The sequence below is a fragment of the Tenrec ecaudatus genome, chromosome 12, assembly GCF_050624435.1.
Source record: "Tenrec ecaudatus isolate mTenEca1 chromosome 12, mTenEca1.hap1, whole genome shotgun sequence".
Lineage (NCBI taxonomy): Eukaryota > Metazoa > Chordata > Mammalia > Afrosoricida > Tenrecidae > Tenrec > Tenrec ecaudatus.
In genome coordinates this window covers 4,615,518-4,632,456 of record NC_134541.1, presented here as the reverse complement: position 1 = coordinate 4,632,456, position 16,939 = coordinate 4,615,518, and the positions used below count along the sequence as shown (strand labels likewise).

Here is a 16,939-nt window from a genome sequence, read left to right as displayed (position 1 = left end):
GAGTTGACTTGCCGTCACACGGCAGCCATCATCTTTACTGGTCTTTCACTCAGAGCAGCTGGTGGGTTTGAACTATCCACCTCCTGGTTCACAGCCAAGCTCTCAACCACAGGCTCCTTTCAGCATCTTAAACTACCCCGGGGTCAGCAGGGAGGGGAGATGACGTGTACAGTGCACCCTTGGAAGCAAAGTTGGTCGGCTTCCTTGCATTCAACTGACTTTTCTTCCCACACAGGGAAGAAAAGGGGCCGTGTGTTTCTCTGATCCTAAGACGCAGGGCAAAGGTCTGGGGTGCAGTGGTTAAGCACACAGCTGCCAACAGAGAGGAGGGCAGTTCAAATCCACCAGCCTCTTTGAGGAGGAAAGATGTGCCCACTCACCGTAAAGGTGACAGCTTTGGAAGCCCTCGGTAAATGTTTCTTGGCGTTGGTCCCGACTCACCGCGACCCTCTGTACAGCAGAACCAAACACTGCCCAGTCCTGCACTGCCCCCAGTCCTAGCTAGGGTTGAGCCCATTGTTGCTGGCCCCGGTCGATCCATTTCATCAGGGGCCCTCCTCTTACACTGACCTTCTGCTTTAGGAAGCCTGATGGCTTCCTCCAGCGATTGGCCACTTCTGACAATGTGTCCAAGGTACCTGAGACACGCACCTAGTCATAGCCCTATTCTGAGAACAATCAGTTCTTATGACATGGCCTTACTCAATACTCGCCCTCGTGACGAGATCCCTGACGCTACGGGTGCCATAGCAAAGTGTGGGGGAGAAATCAGATGGTGCTTGGCTATCAGAGGAAAAGAAGGAAGAGTCTGGGGTCTTAAACATTTGTCTTAAAACAAACGGTCGTCTAAATGAGGTGTCAACCACATCCACATGGGAGAAGCACACCAGCCTGTGTGATCCGAGGATTCTAAATAGTAAGATCCACATCCAGAGGTGGGAATGGTATCAGAACCTAAATTCTGAACACCCAGTGTGCAGAAGGCCACGGATGCCAGTAAAAGACCAAAATCCGTCTGCAGGGTCCCCATGCATCCCCTGTGGGCAGAATGCAGAGATGTGAGTAGCTTCGCTGTTAACGAGCTTTGTGAAGTCGAGGCGGCGAATGCAGTCAGGTTAAAATTTAACACCTATCACTTGCTCCCTCTTTTGACCCATTTTAAAAGGGCTTTAATTTTTAATATCTTCTGCTTTGTTTCCAGATAAGGCCCTCCTCTGTTTTATTTTGTCATTGTTGTTGGTTTTTCTTTTTTGTTTCCTGGCTGCATTTTGTAGAATTTTCTGCATCGGCTCTTCTTTGGTTTTCTTGAAGCCCAGGCCAGCCTCCATTTGCCTAAGGTAAGGGACAATGGAAAACACCTGGCTCAGATCGGGCCCACCCACTCTAGTCCTCAGGGTGACCTTTTTGCCTTGTAAATAAAGAAGCCTTTGCAGTAGAAAGCTCTGGGGAGGTTTTGCTCTGTCCGATGGGTTTGGGGTTGGAAGAGACAAGCAGCAGATCTTGTAGAAAGGCCAGAGGAGGGGAGAGCAGGTACCAATTCCCCCTCCACCTGGTGGGCCTCCCCTGGGGACAGGACTGAACCGGTGGCCTGGATGTAAATGGAGCCTGTGAGGTCTCCAAGACTGGGGACAATGGGGACAGACTGCTTCTTTCCTTAAGACTCAAGGGGTGATGCTAATTGAGACTTGGGGTGCTGGGAATAGCTTCTGTCTAGGAAGCAAGAGTGTCCTTTTGCCCTGTGTGACTACAGAGACTGGATGGAAGGTGGAGGCCTGCAAGGTCCTTCAGTGGAAGCTTGGGAAGCCAGCACAGCAGTCCCCTGACAAACTGGCACCTCCAGCCCCAGCCTCTGTTGTGTGTCAGTAACAGTCACCTGTGCACGTAGTCCCTGAACCCAAAGCTGCCCTTGGTGAAGGAAGGGGGCCATAAACGATAGCAGAGGGAGGGTTTCGATCCCAGAAGCAGGAAGGAAGGATATAGATGTATAGATGTGTATATAAGGATATCTATATCAATCAATCGATGGATGGATAGATAGTAACAGACCAACAGAGTGAAAACATAAAATAGAACGTCAGGTTGGGGGACGCTGGGCATGATACCCTCACCCATGGAGTGACTGATGAGGGGAAGCGGAAGTCAAGAGAGAGGCCACGGAGCCGGGTCAAACCTGGCATTGGTTCAAATCCCTTCTCCTCCGCTTCCCTGCTCCGTGGCCTTGGACGAGCTGCTCAGTCCATCGAGTCTGTTCCTTTAAGTCTATTTTACCATCTTCCACATGGGCACAACACCAGCGCCTCCAATCCAGGCTGCAGGCATGGTGGCTGCCTTGGTGGCTCATGTGCTGGTGTGGCCGAGGGGGCGCCTGATTGGTCCCTTCTCAGGACCTTGGAAGGGATCCACTCTGCCCAGGGGACACCCTCCAGGACCAAGCTCCAACCCCCCAACAGCTGTCTCCATCTCCCCGCAGTGCTGTCCCAAGTCTCTGGGTCTCTCGGCTGCACCAAGGCAGATTTTCTCTCTTCACAAGTGTGGACAATGCACTGGGCTGAGCCCATCCCTCAACCTCACAGCCGCTAAGACTCCCATGAGGGGGGTGGGGTGGAGGAGGATCATCATGGCCTCATTTCAGAAATGAGGAAGCAGGGGATCTGAATGACCAGCTAGCAAGGCCACGCTCAGCTGGAAAGAGCAGTGCTGGATTCGAACCCACATCTGCATGCATAACCACAGTACTCAGCCCAGTGCTGGTCCTGGGTTGTCCCGGTGTGTCCCATGCAGATGCTCCTGAGAAGAGGGAAAACAGGTATACTCCCTCATCCCTCTAAGCCCACCTCCCTCACCACCTCTTCTGGGAGACCCTTTCTGACCTCCCACCACAGAAAGGTCCTGGAATCCCCTGCCACTGGCTCCCCCACCCCCTGTGGCCGTGAGTTTGGGGGGTGGGTTTTGAATCTTAGAGGAGTAGAAAGCCCCATCTTTCTCAGCCAGAGCAGCACGTGGCTTTGACCTCCTGATTGTGTGGTTATTAGCGCATGTGGTAAGTCACGGTGCCCTAAACTCTCCCCACACGGGTAGTGCCATTCCCGGCTGGCAGCACTGCTGCCGGAAGCTCTGCTCTGCAGGGCCCATCACAGGACAGCAGACTGCTGGTGTGCATGGACCCCTGGGGACAGGCCCCTCAACATCAACTCCTAGAAGCAGCCCCCTAAGGACTGTCCTGTCCCTTCATACACCTCTGACCTGGCCAGGGACAGGGTTGGGGCGAGGGGCAGGGAGTGCCCAGGAGAGGGAGGGAATGCTTGGGTCACGGCTAAGCCAGGTCATGGCTCTCACGGGTTCCTTATATGTGCCCAGAATGTGTTCCCGTGCCCACCCGCTCCCGAAACTCACTGCCATCGAGTCGACGCGGACTAACAGCGTAGCTGTTGGTTTCCAAGACTAACTGTGCGCCGGAGGGGAAAGCAGTGTTTCTGCAGCGATTGAGCGAGCTGCTGGTGTTTCTGCACAGCGCACCGGGCAGATCTCGGCGGGACATGTGCCCGCTGCCCAGCCAGGGATCCACCCTCCCATTTAGAAGGGGAGGGGGCTAGGTCTGGAAGTTTCCAGCAGAAAGTGGGGTCCGGGAGGTGGTGGTGGAGGGACTCGCAAAGGGCAAGCTCCCCAGGACGGCCCCGCCCCCAGAGCCCAGAGGCCCCGCCCCTGCCAGGTGGAAGGGCTCCACCTCCGCCCGCGTCTCGCGTTGCCTAGCAACCGGTCTCCCGGACAACGAGAAACACCGTGCTCTGGGTCTGTGCTTGCCAGGGAGCCCAGATCTTGGTCTCATGGCCCAGAAGCCCATCAGCACGGCTGCGGTGGAGCGCTTGAACTTCGTGGCTCAGGATGAGATCTGGTGAGACCCGGTAACGAGGTGTCCCGCGCGGATTCCTTGCCCACGTGTGCCGGGTCAGCCCCAGCTGTGCACACCTGGCAGCCTCTGACTAGGGGCCAAGTTTGAGACACCTGGCGATGGGGTAGCCTGCCTCTTCTCTCAGACTCACCCTAACTGGCAGGGGTGGGACGGGGAGATGGGATCCGAAGAACCTGGAATTTGCCACCAGTTTTCGAAGCTCCCTGGTGTTGTACGTGTAGCTTTACAAGAATAAGCAAATACTCACTTTTCGAGGGCTTTCTCACAGCCATCGATTCAGACTCAGAGCGGCCCTACAGGACAGGATAAAACTGCTCCCATGGGTTTCGGAGACTGTCACTGTGTGTGGGAGTAGAAAGCAGAGTCTTTCTCCCCCGGGTGGTTTTGAACCGCTGACCTCACGGGTTAGCAGCCTAATGCGAAACCACTTCACCACCAGCAAGCCTACTAATGTACTCGTTGAATTTAAAAAGAAACGAGATGTCTTCCTATTTATCCCATTGGAAGGAGGGATGACCATCTCAGCCAACTTTCTACCTCCCATCCTCATTTGGGGGAAGGGTGGTCATGGAATTGCATTTTAAAATCGATTTTCTCAGATTGGCTGTGCTCTGTAAATGCTTGTAATGGACATTTTTAATTGGCAGTCTATCAGTTTGCTAAATAGTATCATCCTGTCGTTTTGAAGTTTTAACCAATTAAGCACACTGCCCATTTAGATGTAAATGGATAACGTTTAGGAACAAGGAAACATAATTGTTTTCTCCTAAACATCGGTTATTGATGTGCCATCTCTCTCATTTTTACCACTTCCTCGTGAAAATTTTGCCTTAAAAAGCCCACTTGCCTTGAAGTTGATCCCGACTCCCAGCAGCCTCTAGGGCAGATTGGAACAATCCGTCTCCTCTCCTCTTGGCCCTTCCTCTTTTTGCTGCCCTTCTGTTTTACAACCCCGCTGTCCTTGTGCAGGGATGGTCTCTCCTGACCCCGTGCCCAAAGTACTGGAAACCAAGTCTCTCCATCCTTGCCTCCAAGGAGCATTCTGGCCGTACTTCTTCCAAGACAGATGTTTGTTCTTTTGCCAATCCCTGGTATTCTCAATAGTTTTCACTGCCCACCCTAGCTCAAAGGTATCAATTCTGCGTCCACCTTCTTTATCCAGGGTCCTTACTTTGACAGGCATGGGTCAGGTGCACTTCAGTCCTCAAAGTAACACCCTTGCCTTTCAGAACTCTAAAGAGGTCTTGTGCACCTGGAGCTCAACACTTAAGGGGGTGCTGGATCTTGGTGCCCTGTGTGTGCAGGTACAGCACTCACAAGGCCTGAGAGTTGGCGCCTCCTTAAAGTTTGCACCTCAGGTGCTGAAGTTGCCCCTGCCTGCCCCAGGGCCCTGAGCACAAGGAAACAAAATGTGGGCCTCTATCATTTCTGAGTGTGTGTGTGTGTGTGTGTGTGTGTGTGTGTGTGTGTGTGTCCACTACACAGAGAAAGGGTCAGGGCAAGGCTGGGGAGCGTCCAGTCTGAGGGCCACATATGGCCCGGAATAGCAGCAATACTGGCTAACATCACACACCTCACCAAAGAGAAGCAGTCCCCGCCTTGACATTAGAGGTGAGTCAGCTAAACGCCTGGCCACTGTGGCCTGGGAATGATGTTATCAATATCCAAATGACTTTTGGCAGAAAAATGGTTTCCCCATCCCTGGTTTAGAACACAGGTGCCCGGCTGCCCCTTTCCAAAATGTAAATTACCCAGCAACCCCTGCTAGTTAAACACTTTAGTAGTCTGTAGTCCACCATGCAGGGGTAAAGTGAGGCATCTGCTTTTGCTGCCCCCCCCCCACAAGGATTGTCTTAGCCCCAGGGGGCAGGAACACCCACTTTGGGAAACACTGTTCTGGGGTCTGGAATGTTCCCAGGGGTCAGCCCCAGCCCTCCCTGCTCCCTGAGTAACTCCCTGGATACAGCCTCCCATTGAGAGGCTGCTGCGGGGACGGGGCAGGCCTGGTGGAACCCAGCGCATCCCCTGCAGAGTCGACACTCTGCCTGCGTGGCAGACCACCACCTCCTTTCCAGTGGGCTTGGCTCCTCTCACCTGGCTCAGTGTATTAGTCTGGGTACTTTAGAGAAACAAGTCATCCACAGCAACTCATGTATAAGAGAGAGTTTTATATACAGGTTAAGTGTGCATCAAGAAAACATCCCAACCCAGTGCTGCCCAAGCCCACAAGCCCAACATTAACCCATTAACCCATATGTCCATCACCAGTCCACAAAGTCCTCCTCCATCTCACAAAACAGACACAATGATGCCGACTGCAGGAGGAAAGCTGAGTCAGTGAATGTGTAAGCATCTCAGTGCTGGTAGGAGTCTCCACCCGGCCTACTCCAGCACCCAGAGCTGCATCAGGGTAGGTCCATGTGGCTTCTCTTTGGGGATGTCTTGCAAGAAGTGAGCCTTGCCAGCTGAAGCAGGAACTGGCTAAGGCAGCTCAACCCTGGTGTGACCATCACAAAGCAAGAGACCCGAGAACTACAAAGGCGAGGTTCACTGAGCCATTTATCTCTCTGCCCTTCAATTAATCCCACATGTGTTTATTGGCCAGGTTGGCACAATAAATTAAGTAACTCACTCAGAAACCGTCTTTTCCCAGGAAATGCCGCCTGGAGGCTGAAAAGGAAGCGCGGAAGAACTGGGCCCAGAACTGGGGCTTCTTAACAACCCCCTTTGAGGAGGTAACTACATGTTGGATGAGCTGGCTTGTGACCCAAGCGTGGGGGAGAAGAAAGACCCAGTCCTGAAGCAGTTCATTTGAGAGATGGAGATTTTCCCCAACTGCCCGCAGGCCACTGTGATTCCCGGGGACCCAAGTGTTCCGTGTGTCGAGCAGCACTGCACTCTGGAAGGTTCCAAGTGGCTGATTTGTTTAGGAACAGGTCCCCAGACAGACCTGTCTTCAGAGGTGCCTTGGGGTGGACTTGAAGCCCAGGCCTTAGCAACCGAGCACATCCCCCATTGGCACCAACGAGGCTCCCGAGAAGATGTTGTTTGTAGCACGTTGTAGGTGAGATGTCTCAACTTGTAGGCAGCCAGGTTTTCCCCTCCCCTTCCTCCTCCCATGACCCTGACCCCTGGGCTTCCTCAGTTCTCAGACCTGCCAAGAAGGCACTAAACCAGTTGCTCTCGATCTTCCTAATGCCACGACTCTTTAATACAGCTCCTCATGTGGGAGTGACCCCCAACCATAACATTATTTTCATTGCTACTTCATCACTGTCATTTTGCTACTGGTATGAATCCGGTAACCCCTGCACTAAGTGCTTCCTCTAGACCAGCCCACTGAAGCCGCACAGTGTGTAGGTGGACTCTGCCGATGCCTATTTTGCTGGTGGGGTCAAGGCCATCACATCCAGCAGCCGTGCAGCAGAGGGAACACCCGCTCTGCTGAGCCATCCTCACAACTGTTGTGTGTGTGTAGGGGGGGGGGGTTGTCACTGCAGCTGTGGGTTCCATCCGTCTGGTCCATGGCCGCCGCTTTTTTTCCCATTTACAAAGCATGAGCTCAGGTGGTGAAGTAGCTGACGTGTTGGGCTGCTAACCACAAGGTCAGCAGTTCGAAAGCACCAGCTGCTCCCCAGGAGAAAGTTCTAGGCGAGGAAATGCCCAGGGTGGTCTTACCCTATCCTACAGGGGGGCTACAGATCGGAATCCACTCGTTGGGAGTGAGTGTGTTGAGTTTGTCGGATGTCCTTTTCCAGGGACCCATCTCTCTGGATACCACGTCCAAAGCACATGAGATCACGTGTCAGCGCTTGCTTCTCAAGAGTGCTCCGGCTGCACTTCTTCCGAGACAGCTGTATTGTTGTTCTAGCGGCCCATGGTGCTGCCCATGTCCACGGCCAGCACCGTAATCCAGATGCGCCCATTCTCCTTATTCGTTGTTCAACCTTCACTGGCATCGGAGGTGATTGAAAATGCCACCCTTTGGGTCAAAGTGACATCCTTGCTCTTCCACACTTTAAAGAGGTCTCGTGGGACAGATGTGACCAGTGCAGCAGGTCCTTGCAGCTCCTGATGCTGCCTCTTGAGCACTGATGTGGATCCAGGGACATGAAATCCTGGACAACTGCAGTCTCTTCTCCATTTGTCATGATGCTACCCACTGGCCCCCCGGTGAGGGTTTTGGTCTTCTGGACACTCAGTTGTGATCCACACTGAAGGCTGCAGTCCTTGATCTTCATCAGCAAGGGCTTCAAGGCCTCGCTTTCAACCAGCACGGCCGTGCCATCTGCATACCTCAGGTTGTTAGCAAGCCTTCCTCCGACCCTGCTGCCCCATTCTGCTTTGTATAATCCAAAGTCGTCTGTTGATTTGCTCCATGGATAGATGGAAATAAGTAGGATGAACGAATTCAACTCTGATGCACACCTCTCCTGATTTTGTTACACAGATTGGGAAACAGCGCTCAAAGAAATGTGAGGTCCACAGCGTATAAAGTGAGGACATGGCACGAAGAACTGCTCAGTCTGATTTTGCCACATGTGCCCCTGGTTCCCCACCTGTACAACGGGACCATTGTCCTCTCTCATCTTGTCAGTGGGATGGGTGGTGCTGAGAAGCATAGTCCGGTCAGAAGGCAGTTGTATGTACACGCATTCGCTGGTGACAGACGTACCGAGGGTCTCAAGTCCACAGCGCACGGGAACCAGATGGGTGACAGAAACAGAAGGGGCCTGGCACGGTCAATAAGGAGTGATGGGGACACTGACCATGAGTCCACTGGTCTCACTCCAGGCCATTAGCCAAGCTCTGTCCTGTTCTGATTGCTCAGAATACAGAATCCCAGGTGTTGGCCTGAAAGTTCTGTGTATTATTCAAGATACCACATAGTGAGGCTTTATACAGAAAGCTTTGTGGGGTGCTCCCACAGCAGGCCAAGCTCACTGCCACCCAATCGATTCTGACTCATCTCGAGCCTACAGGACAGAGTGAACTGCCCCGGGGGCTTCCCCAGACTGTCTGCCTTTATGGGACAAGAAACCATCATTATTCTTCCTCTGAGCACCCGCTGGATTTGAACCACCAACCCTGTATTTAGCAGACCAACTTGTAACCCACTGGGCTTCTAACCCAGTGGGTACCAACTTGGAGACACGAACTCCTTTGGCCTGTCTCTTCCTACCTCCTGTCCCTTGGTTTCTTGGCGATATTCAGGGGCCCTGGCCTCCTTCTCCCTGCCGTCTGGGCTGGCTTCCTCTTCCAGCTAATGCTGGGTCTCAAGATAATCGGCTTGAGACCTCGTCCACACCAGCACAGCCTCATGTACATAAAGCAAACCTGCTCCCAGGTAGGAAGGAAACTACGGGGTGGGGTAGAAGTTCCCACGGAGGGCTTCCTCACCCTTTCTGCTAGCAGCTGAGCACTGAACCGCTGCGTCCCCAGGACTGCCTTCTGGGAGCACATTCGACCCATCATGCCCCATGAAGCCCGGCCCTGAGCCACACACAGCCTGGAGACGCGTCTGAGAGACCCATCAACTTGACCGCCCAAGGAGAGCCCGAAGCCCAGTTCAAGTTCGCCCTGGTGGTGACGGTGGTGCGGGAAGAGGGCATCTGCGAAGCGTCATCCGGTGGAGCTGAGAAGTAGTGTGGACTACCCTCACCCCCCACCCCTGTATTCTATCCACACAGAGGGCCTGTGAAAGCCAACCTGCCAAGAAACAGGGAAGGACTGAGATGGCAATCAGCTCCCAGCCCGGTGCGCCACTGTCCTGCTCGACGGTCCCTCAAGGATTACTTACAAGAACGTGCCCTGCCAGGGGGGTGTGAGAACGTACCCACCATGCTGGGTGGAACAAGTGGACACGAAGAGCCAGAAAGTGAAAGCAACAGCCGTCGTCGCCGTCCCCCGAAACAAGAACCTCAGTGCCGTGGCACTTCTGCCAAGGGAACCACAGCTTTGGACAGCCCTTCCATCGGCGTGCCAGGGACTCGTGACAGAGCCTGACTTGGCGTTGGTTGCCATGCCTGCTCCTGCCCCACCCGGGGTGGTTAGGGAGCCAGCTTGATGGGCAGCACAGGAAGAGCATGACTTAGAGGTGGCCCGGATGAGGATGGTGTGTGAGAAAAGGAAACTGGGGCCCAGCGTCAGAAGTCTGGTTTCACAGGCCTCCGCCCCGCCATGTCCCTGGTGTAGGGTGTCGGCCGCTCTCCTCCCCTGACCCAGCGCAGCAGAACCAGCTCATCTCTGCGAGGCTGAAGGGATGAATGGGCTTCGGAGGGAGGGTGGCGGTTAAACCTTCTTCTTCTGACCCGCACACCCAGATGTTTTGGAATATATTTTTCTTTCTTGGGATCCGCGTACAAGACCACCACAGTCACATCGCAATATTCAGCGGTGCTGTGTTGTTTGTTAACTGTCATTCCCATTCCTTTTCATTTAGAACTTGGAATAAAGTTGCATTTCAAATGTCTTTTTAAAAGAAAGAAAGACAGCCCAGAAAGACAAAATGCTGACCTGGGCCTCCGTGGCCTTTGAACTCTGTGCAGGACCCAACACAAGGACCACCTCTTTCTCAGAAGGCCAGTGTTTCGGGGGGGTGTAGTTCAGAACCATAAAATGCAAAACACTCGGGATTCGAGGTGGTGCAAACTCCATTTATACTTCACCGCACCCCACCAGCTTTGAAATGGTGGTGTTCTAAATGAGATGGTTGGCTCTTTCTTTTTCTTTTCTTTTTTTTAACTTCCTAAGAAGCTGTGCAATTTGAAATTTTAGGCATAAATGAGTCCTTATTAATATAATATGCAGCAAGGAATCGAAGTTAACACTCTTTGTATGTAATTAAATAGGGTTTTCAAAGAGTTCAAAATCACTTTGCAATATAAAAAAAGAGGCGGAGGTTCTCCTGGGAGGTTTGGAAAGCTGGCCCTGGACCCTTGCTGGTGAGGCTCCATTCGCCGCTTCCTGCCCCCCACCCACCCACCAGGCTGTGGCGTTTTCTCTGGGGGCCACTGGGAGGGTAGGAGTCAGCAGTGAGCAGGTAGGGGTCCATGGTAAAATGCCCCCTGCTTCCTCCTGGGAGCCTCTGTGGTACAAATGACGAGTGTGCTCGCCTGCTGCGCCCAGTGAGAAGTTCAAGTCCACCTGGAGGCACCTTGAAAGAAAGTCAGGTCCAGCGGTCTACCTTCTAAACCAGCCATTGGACAGCCAGTGGGCACAGTTCTGCTTTGACATACCTGCAGTCACCTGAGTCGGGATGTGCTTAATGGTCATTGTGATGGATAGAATGGTAGATGGAGGGGTGGGCAGGTGGGTGCATGCATGGGTGGGTGACTGAATGGATGCATGGGTGGGTGGATGGATGGATGGATGGATGGATGGATGGATGGATGGATGGATGGATGGATTGGTGAAGGAGCGGGCTCCTTTGTAACTGTGTTATGGAGATAAGCCAGGTAACACCTCCGAGCCTGGCTTTTGTCTTCATAAAATGTCGTCTCTGGGGACAATGTTGCAGTTGATCAAGCATGGAGGAGAAGAGCTCCCCAGCCCACAGCCCAAACTCAAGCTACCAGAGCATTTCCACATCCGGCCGGTGACCCCTGTGGAGAAATACATCAAGGTTCGTTTGCGGTGTCATTTGTCAAAGACTCTGGGGGTACACATCCATCTCTGTGAGGGACCATGGTGTCCTTCTACAGGCACTGATCCCTCCAGGTGACACGTCCAAAGTGCCTGAGACCAGCTCTCCATCGTGGAGTCACAGCGCACCTGGCTCTCCCTCTTCCAGTCCAGTCCGACTGCTCTTCCGGCAGCCCACCAAGTCCTTCGCCGTCCTTGCCGATGCCCTTACAATGGTCCAGCAAGCAGATGCGGCCAGGAGCACATCAGCCAGGTGTTTTCTGTGGTGGCGCCAGGGCTGAGTTCCAAGTACTGACCTCCTAGGTGGCAGCTGCGCACTGACTCCTGCCTGTAGCTTATCCAAGAAAACTCCAAGTCCCCTGCATCCACTGATGGCCCTTCCCACAGGTGGTCTCTTGGGAAACAAACTTCAGTTCTTCCTCAAGCACATCTGTAAAGGGACTTCACCCACAGGTGGCTGCCTGCCCGCCCCTGAGTCCCTCTCGTGAAGGAGGAGCTGAGTCCATGGGAAATTGGACTGCCCCCCCCCCCAACCCCGGTTCTCTCCAGCAGGCATGTCACTGTCCCAGTGGCCTTGTAATCACAGTCAGAGATGGTCTCAAATCAAAGCGGCGGAGAAGGGCACCGCCTGAACATTGTCCCTCACTTTCCAGACACTTCCAATCTGCCCATGGAATGGACGGACAAAATATGGGACTTTTCATTTCTGCTCAAATCCAATTTTCCTGTTTTGTTTTTTTCCCAAAACCCGATTGCCTTCCCCATCCGGAGAACCAACAGTGGGGTCACCTGGGTGACCCTGGGCCGAGCCCACTGCCCTCCTAGGGACCCTGGCCATGTCAGAGCAGGACTGGACTCCACGGGCTTTCGAAGGATGATTTGGGGGGGAGGGGGGCACAGGGTGCCAGGCCTTTCTTCTGAGATGTCTCGGGGGAGGGTTTTTTTTTTTCCAACTTCTGGTCTTCTGTTCACCTGTCGAGCGCAGTCCCCTGGGGCTGACTCGGGCCCTGCCTTTCCATTCCAGATCCTCCCGTCTCCCCCAATCCCCGAGACGACCCAGGGCTTCATTGGCTGGCGATCTGGGCGGCCGGGCCTCAACAGGCACCTGGAACTTGACCGCGAGATCCGGAGCTGCAAGGGCGCCTATGCCGCAGAGCTGGGCTGGCCCAAGCAGGGCATCCACTGAGGGGGCTGGGCCATGGGTGCTGGGGCTGCAGGCACCCACTGCCTCCCCAGGACAGCCTTCCTCCCCACATGCCTATGGGGTGCAGTGGAGCACGCACTCCTGGGACACTACAGTTCACCTGAGCCCGCTTCCCTGCCTGGGCGCCCTCTCCCTCTTCCTGCTCTGGTGATAAACTTGGCAAGTGAGACTCTGTGGTGGGTGGTTGGTTTTAATATCTTGAGACTGCCTAGACACGGCGTGTAGAAGCCATGAGTGGCTCATTTCACCAGCATGTGTGCAGTTCAAACAGCCGCTGGGCGGACGGTTGGGGGTTCGAACCCACTTGGCAGAAAGGCCTGGAGACCAGCTCTGGGAGTTCCCTGTGGAGCACATGCCCCTCTGCTGCGGTGGGGTGGCCCTCAACCCCAGGCCCCACAAGGGACTTGCTGGTGATGCCAGTCGCCGGCGCTGGACCTGCCTCTGGCGGCAGATGGGTTCCGTAGGCACTCTACCCCATGTGTGAGGAGAACAGAGGCATGAGGCCAGGTCTTTCCTCCTGTGGGGGCCACAGTACATCAGTGCCTTGAAGAGACTTGAACCCCCAACCCTCCAGTACATTCCCCGTTTGTACCCCCCAGGGAATCCTGCAGGGCTGCTAGACACCTCAAATTGTACCCTCTCACCTCCCCACGCTCATGCATGTGCAGAGAGAGGCCAAGGTTGCCTGTGGTTGGCAGGCCAACACGCCGGTCTGGACTCTAGTGAACTGCTGTCATAGCAACCGAGGACTGGGGCGTGCCTAGGGCAGGACCCACAGAGGAGCCAGGCAGCACTGTGGTTAGGCCACTGCCACATCTACCTGTCCCATGTACCTGGCAAGGAGCCCATCTTCATGGGGGCAGATTGGTTACCAGGTCTTTCTCCCGAAGAACCTTGATGTGGTCTCAAACCGGTGGCCCTTTGGCTGCAGCCGGGTGTGTTGCTGCTGCCCTACCAGGGTGCCCTGGGTCCTGAGAAGAAGAGGAGCAGGACACTGGACACCCCTGGGAGTGTGCTTCTCTTCTCCCTGTGGTGCCCCTGGGCTGTGTGGGATGAGGCCAGGTCACGTGGCCTGCTCCAGCCAAAGCTGTTTCCCATCACCCAGATGTCTGGCTTGGTATAGACTAAACAACCGGATGCTTGGCCCTTTTAAATCTCCGTGTTTGGGTGTTTCAACCCCAGCTGCAGGCACGGGGCGTCCCTTCCTGTAATCAGATGCTCCCCGTGGCTGCAAGGGCCAGAGAGCACATCTGGGCCCCCCTCGGCATGGCGTTCCCTCCTGGCGACTGCGAGGGGGTGGGGAGAGGGTGGGCACCTGTGCCCGAGAAGGACCGCCCAGACCAGCCTGTGATTTTTTAGTCTCTGGATGCACACACGTGGCTCCCAGTATCATTACCCCGGGCACGTGCCGGCCCCCACACTGCAGCAGCAGGATGCCTAGCAGAGGAGGAATGTGGGGGCTCCTGGGTGCCCCAGAGCCCACCCAGGCTGCCAGAGGACTCATGGAGGCTCAGATGGGCAGCTTCCAGCCTGGTCTCCACAGGCTGGCCCCTGCCACCTGGCAGCCCTAACTCTCCAGGTTAGGGTAGACAGGACAGGGCTGGCGCTGAGCAGGGGGATCCAAAGTCCCCAGTGTGAGGGTCTTCAAAGCTGCTGTGCCCTCCGTGGTGGTCACATCACAGAGCAGTGAAAACACTGGGCACGTTTCTACCCTGTCCAAGGAAACCCGGCATCAGGTCCACGGCCTCAGGGCAGATGTGGGCTCACGGCGACCCCAGATGCAGAATAAGACTGTTCCATGGATATTCTGTGGCCCCCTCTACAGAGCAGGTGGCCAGATAACCTTCTTCTGGGTGTTGCTAGGGGCTGCAGGACAGGCAGGGGTGTGGACCACTGGCCTTTTGGTTAGTCATGGACGCACATTGGTGGGGCCAGCAGGGGCCTTTCCTATGCGTGCCAAACTCAAACCAAACTCCCTGCCATCAATGCAAATGCTGACTCACAGCGACCCTAGAGAGTCCCCATGGGAAGAACTGCCCCAGTGGGTATTTGAGACTGCCTCTTTACCAAGGCAGACAGCCTCATCTTCCTCCTGCAGAGCAGCTGGGGCGTTTGAACGGCTGACCTTGGGGTTAGCAGCCCCACGCTTAACCCACAGCACCGTGTTTGATTCCCCATAGCTCCAGTTCCTTGGGAGAACACAAATCCCAGGGCCCCGGTCCTAAAGGCTATGTCTTTTGAACAAGACACACAAAGCATCCCCTTAGCCCACTGCCTGTCCTCCTGCCACGGAAGCAAGCCTTCCTCCAGGCTAAGCACCTGTCCTCTAGGAGTTCGTTGCTCTTGTCAATACACTGGTGGTTAGACGTCGGGAAGACTCACCAGCTTCTAAGAAACCACTCAGGGTGGGGGGTTTTGCCTCCAATAATTTATACACCAACTCACCACATGCCCAAACCCACTGCCCTTGAGCTGATCCCAATGCTCAGGGACCCTGGTGGACAGTGTGGGAGGACGGGTTTTCCCAGGCTGTGCATCTTTATACGAGGGAGTCCTGGCAGCACCGTGGGGGATACACCGTCCTGCTAACAGCAAGGTCAACGGTTCGATCCACCATACTGCTATCAGGGAGAAAGATCAGACTTTCTGCTCCTCTAAAGATCCCAAAGCCGCAAACGTACTGCCATCGAGTGGATGCCGATGCATAGTGACCCTATAGGACAGGGCAGGGCTGCCCTGGGGGGTGGGGGGTTCTGAGACTGACGCTCATGAGGAGCCCTCCTGGCTGATCTGTGGGCACACATGTTGGGTCCACACGTCATGCCCCCACCCCTCCCACACACACGAATCGAGGTGGGCACGCCTGCAGGACTCAGTTACCCCGCATAGTTTCAAACTTGCCAATTGACGGGAGACGACCTCTTTGGGGCTAAATGGGTGTCCACTGGTTACTGACACCCCATGAGGCACCACGGCGTTTCCCAGGCCCCACAGAGTGGGTGAGCTTCTGGGAAACACACTCTGTCCCTCCGCTGACATCCTGGCTCAGAAAGGAGTGTGTAGGAAACATGTCTCAGAATGACCTACGTTTGCATTAGCCCCTGTGGCTCAGTGGTTAAAATGCTCAGACACTAACCAACCACCAGTTAATGGTTCGAACCCACCAGCTGGTCCAAGGGAGAAAAATAAACCATTCTGCTTCTGTCAAGATTTACAGCCTAGGGAACCCACGGGGGAAGTTCTACCCTGTCCTGCAAGGCCACCCTGAGCTGGGCACTCCTTCAAGTCGCCACAGATAAAGCCACCCCCACCAGCAAAAAGAGTCAACGTACTGAACTACAGTGCTGGTGAAGAATGTGGAAAATACCATGAACTGCCGGAAAGCAAACCAATCTGCCTTGGAAGAAGTAAGAGCATAGTGCTCCTTAGAGAAGCCAGGCTGGCGACACTTCATCTCGTATGCTTGGGACGTTGTGTTAGACGGGGTTCCCTAGAGAAACAAAACCAGAATGCTAATAAATAAATATATATATATCCACACAGATAGATATATAACATAAGAAATAAACAGTTAATTAAATTATAAAGCAGTACAAATGGCTCAGTACAACTCACTCCCGTGAGACACTGGCAGTCCTTCAAGTTTTGAGGGCTGCCAGGTAGTTCTCTGTAGAGCAATTCAGGCTATCCAGGCACGGGCAGCAAACAGCAAGGCAGGTCACCAACAGTCAGCCAGATGACAGGGTCTGACAGTCCCCAGTTCAAGAGACGTAAATTCCAATGGTGTGGCGAAACAGGTCTTGAAGGAACCTCAAATTACAGCGACTACGGGTTAGGTGTTCCACAGGTAGTGTAGCTTGCAAATGGAGGCAAAGAACAAGCAAGGCAGCCACACACTGGTCCGATGATCAAAGAGCGAGAGACCTGAGAACTCGCAAGGCGAGAATCACCGAGCCATTTATCCCTCCGCCCTTCAATTAACCCCACATGTGTTTATAGGCCAGGCTGGCACAATAAACTCACTGCCTCAGATGTGTTGTCAGGAAAGGCCGGTCCCTGCATAAGGACATCCTGCTTGGTCAAGTAGAGGGGTGGTGACAAAGAGGAGGCCCCCGGACAATGGGCTCGAACACAGCGATGATGAGGCTGGCGCAGGACCAGACAGACCTAACAACAATGAG

The 16,939-nt window shown here is 54.3% G+C and overlaps 1 protein-coding gene across 1 annotated transcript; it reads left to right on the top strand.

Annotated features, from left to right (window-relative positions):
- Nucleotides 1-3,824: 3,824 nt before the first annotated feature.
- On the top strand, nt 3,825-12,740 carry CIMIP1 (ciliary microtubule inner protein 1). Its single transcript, XM_075527660.1, has 4 exons — nt 3,825-3,892; nt 6,564-6,645; nt 11,430-11,534; nt 12,579-12,740. The coding sequence occupies exons 1-4, from the start codon at nt 3,825-3,827 to the stop codon at nt 12,738-12,740; spliced, it is 417 nt and encodes a 138-aa protein (XP_075383775.1).
- The last annotated feature ends 4,199 nt before the right edge of the window (nt 12,741-16,939 follow it).

What these genes read in the sequence shown, in the direction of transcription:
- CIMIP1 (XM_075527660.1), top strand. Translation starts at nt 3,825, where the DNA reads ATGGCCCAGAAGCCCATCAGCACGGCTGCGGTGGAGCGCTTGAACTTC. An exon ending in GTGGCTCAGGATGAGATCTG is followed by an intron (nt 3,893 to 6,563) that starts GTGAGACCCGGT and finishes GTCTTTTCCCAG; the next exon opens with GAAATGCCGCCTGGAGGCTG. An exon ending in CTGTGGAGAAATACATCAAG is followed by an intron (nt 11,535 to 12,578) that starts GTTCGTTTGCGG and finishes TTTCCATTCCAG; the next exon opens with ATCCTCCCGTCTCCCCCAAT.